This window comes from Gadus chalcogrammus, chromosome 7 (assembly GCF_026213295.1).
Source record: "Gadus chalcogrammus isolate NIFS_2021 chromosome 7, NIFS_Gcha_1.0, whole genome shotgun sequence".
In the NCBI taxonomy this organism is placed as follows: domain Eukaryota; kingdom Metazoa; phylum Chordata; class Actinopteri; order Gadiformes; family Gadidae; genus Gadus; species Gadus chalcogrammus.
The window spans coordinates 21,280,621-21,283,120 of record NC_079418.1 but is presented as its reverse complement, the minus strand read 5'-3'; the positions used below and the strand labels follow the sequence as shown (position 1 = coordinate 21,283,120).

The 2,500-nt window shown below is 40.2% G+C and overlaps 1 protein-coding gene across 1 annotated transcript in view; it reads left to right on the top strand.

Annotated features, from left to right (window-relative positions):
• The window catches only part of bhlha9 (basic helix-loop-helix family, member a9), a gene marked incomplete at its 3' end in the record, with an annotated part of 8,178 nt that extends 7,096 nt beyond the window's left edge, over window positions 1-1,082 (top strand). The window contains exon 2 of the mRNA XM_056594266.1: window positions 1,073-1,082. Within this exon, the coding sequence (XP_056450241.1) occupies window positions 1,073-1,082 (10 nt within the window). The remainder of the gene's footprint in view (window positions 1-1,072) is intronic.
• Window positions 1,083-2,500: the final 1,418 nt, after the last annotated feature.

Here is a 2,500-nt window from a genome sequence, read left to right as displayed (position 1 = left end):
ATTCTTGATACTTTACCTAGAAACAACAGAATACGTCTGAATACCGAAGTGCAATTTCAACATTTAACACTAGATGGAGTGAAAGGACCATTATAGTTTTTCTCAGTCGCTTTGGTACAATTCTCAGATCAGAATTGAAATTCTCAAAACTACATGTTCAATTTTCTCATCATTGTGTCAATTGTGCACATCAAGAAAGCAGTTTCTCATTTCTTTGAACAAGTTGCAAATGCTTTGGTACATTCATGCAAATGATTATGCACAATTCTCTTTCCTACATTATCAATTGCTTGTGTGATCAAAATGTATTATACTGGGTCTCTGTTGAATAGTCTCACCCCCAAAACATGCATAAGTCTTGACATGCAAAATGGTTGAACAAGTCATAATATGTCAAGCATATTTCTACACATTTCCATCAGACTTTTTTTTCTAAATCTGTCCTGAAATGGTAAATTGCTACCAGGTGAATCATGACTTTCTCTAAATAAGGGAAGTGCGTGAAATGTTAGACAAACCAACGATCAACCAGTTTACTGAGATAGCTCAAAGGTGCATCTCATGAACCATGAAATGGCAAGTAAATATATATATATAGCTGGAGCACAACACAATGTTACATTGTCTGACAATGGAAGGACAAGGAATTGGACGGGGTCAACAGCCAGAGAGAACAAGAAGAGGAAGAGGAGTGAGGCTGCGTGAGAATGAGAATTTGTGGCCCAACAGAAAGGAACGTCAGGAGGTGTAGGAAGACTGCACTGTAATTCCTACAGCAATGCATGTACAGTTTACCCTAAGGAGATTGTCCTATGTTCACATTTCTTGCAATGACATGGTGCCAACAAATTACAGTACAAACAGTCAAAGCATAAATCTGAATCTTGTCCAATCTTGCAATCAATCTCCCACATACACTAAGGTGTAACTTACAATTTACAATAATTGTCTTCAAAACTTTAGCCATAGTTTACATCAGAAGATCCCTCCAGAGTACACTGTTATATTGAGAATATGACTCAACAATTTGACTGTCTTATCCAGGGACGTGCACAGGAATTTTGAGGGGCAGTTGCTCTGACCTGAAAAAAGGGCACCACCCCCCCCCCCCCAAAAAAAACTTGCAGGCTATATGAAGGACTGAGAATAACAGGGTCTTTATTAATATATAATTACAAATAAGTAAAACACTGAAATAACTACTACTAACGATAATGCAGAAAAACATGACTTGAAGAAGAAGAACATAACATGAACACAAACATAATTAAACAACATCCTATCAAGTCACTGATAAGTTTCTCCAAATTGACATTTTAAAAATGCAAAGCTTCAAAAGAGAAGCCTTCAGAACCTCTTCTTTGTCGATTGGTATGTCCTTCTCTATGGACAGCAGGAGGAGGTCAGACAGCCGCTCTTGACCACACTGATTTCGGATTTTTTTCGGAGCACATCACTACCCTGTAGTAATGTGCTCCTCTTAGCTGCCTCCTTTAGTTGTCTCTCTCTCTCCTGAATCCTCCTCTTTTCACTGGGCATTTCGGCTTCACTTAACAATAACAAACAATAGGCTACCCAAAATAGTGATAAGATTTAGGCATGAACCATTTTGAATGAAAGAATTCATGTGATGTATTACTTCCATCATTTATTCTTCTTGTTAAAAGGAAATGTTAGAAACTAACTATCAGCAGACATGTAGTTTAGTTTGCCTAAGAGATAACGGGCTGCTTGTCTGCAAGCTAGCTAGCTGTCTGATTATTTAGGCTAAACGTTACGTGGCAAACTGAGCCTGGATTTATGAAGATTGTAATTCATTTCATAAAACGTGATGATGATTGTTTGTTTGTTATACATCTCAAATTCACCTTTTCCGAGAACATCAAGGCAGTCGTCTCACAGGTGCCGGTGTTCCGGTCGCGTGCAGCGCTGCTCACACGCCGCGCCCGCGCGGCAACTCGCCGCCTCCATTAATTTCAATGGGGGAAGGGCGGCAGAGGGGCGGCGGCAAAAGCGGCTGTTGCCGCGCGGCAGAGTTTGCCCTCCCCCTACTGACTTTCACTCTCAGTGCCCGAACGGAATTGAATGAGGCAACGGATACTTTATGAAATGTTTCGAGTGGCGATTTTTATAGGCCTACATGAAATTCTGCATCCATTAAATGATTAAAAAAAAAAAAACTTTTTTTTTTTTTTCCTCGGAAGGGCAACCTGAGTCGAGGAGGGCATATGGGCAGTTGCCCAAGCAACCTGAGCAACCCCCCTGTGCACGTCCCTGGTCTTATCCGTACACAATGACACAAGGACTTATCATTCTGATGGCACAGACATGTTCATTGACACAGATATTTACTTTTGAGAGATGAACTAAGTATTTTGAGCAAGAGACTGGCTTTTGCAGGTAATCCATGGTGTTCTGCTATTTGTACGAATTGCTTTGAGAAGTGCATTTACTGTTTTGCAAATGTTGAGGATGATTCGAGAAATGTACCAAAGCGACT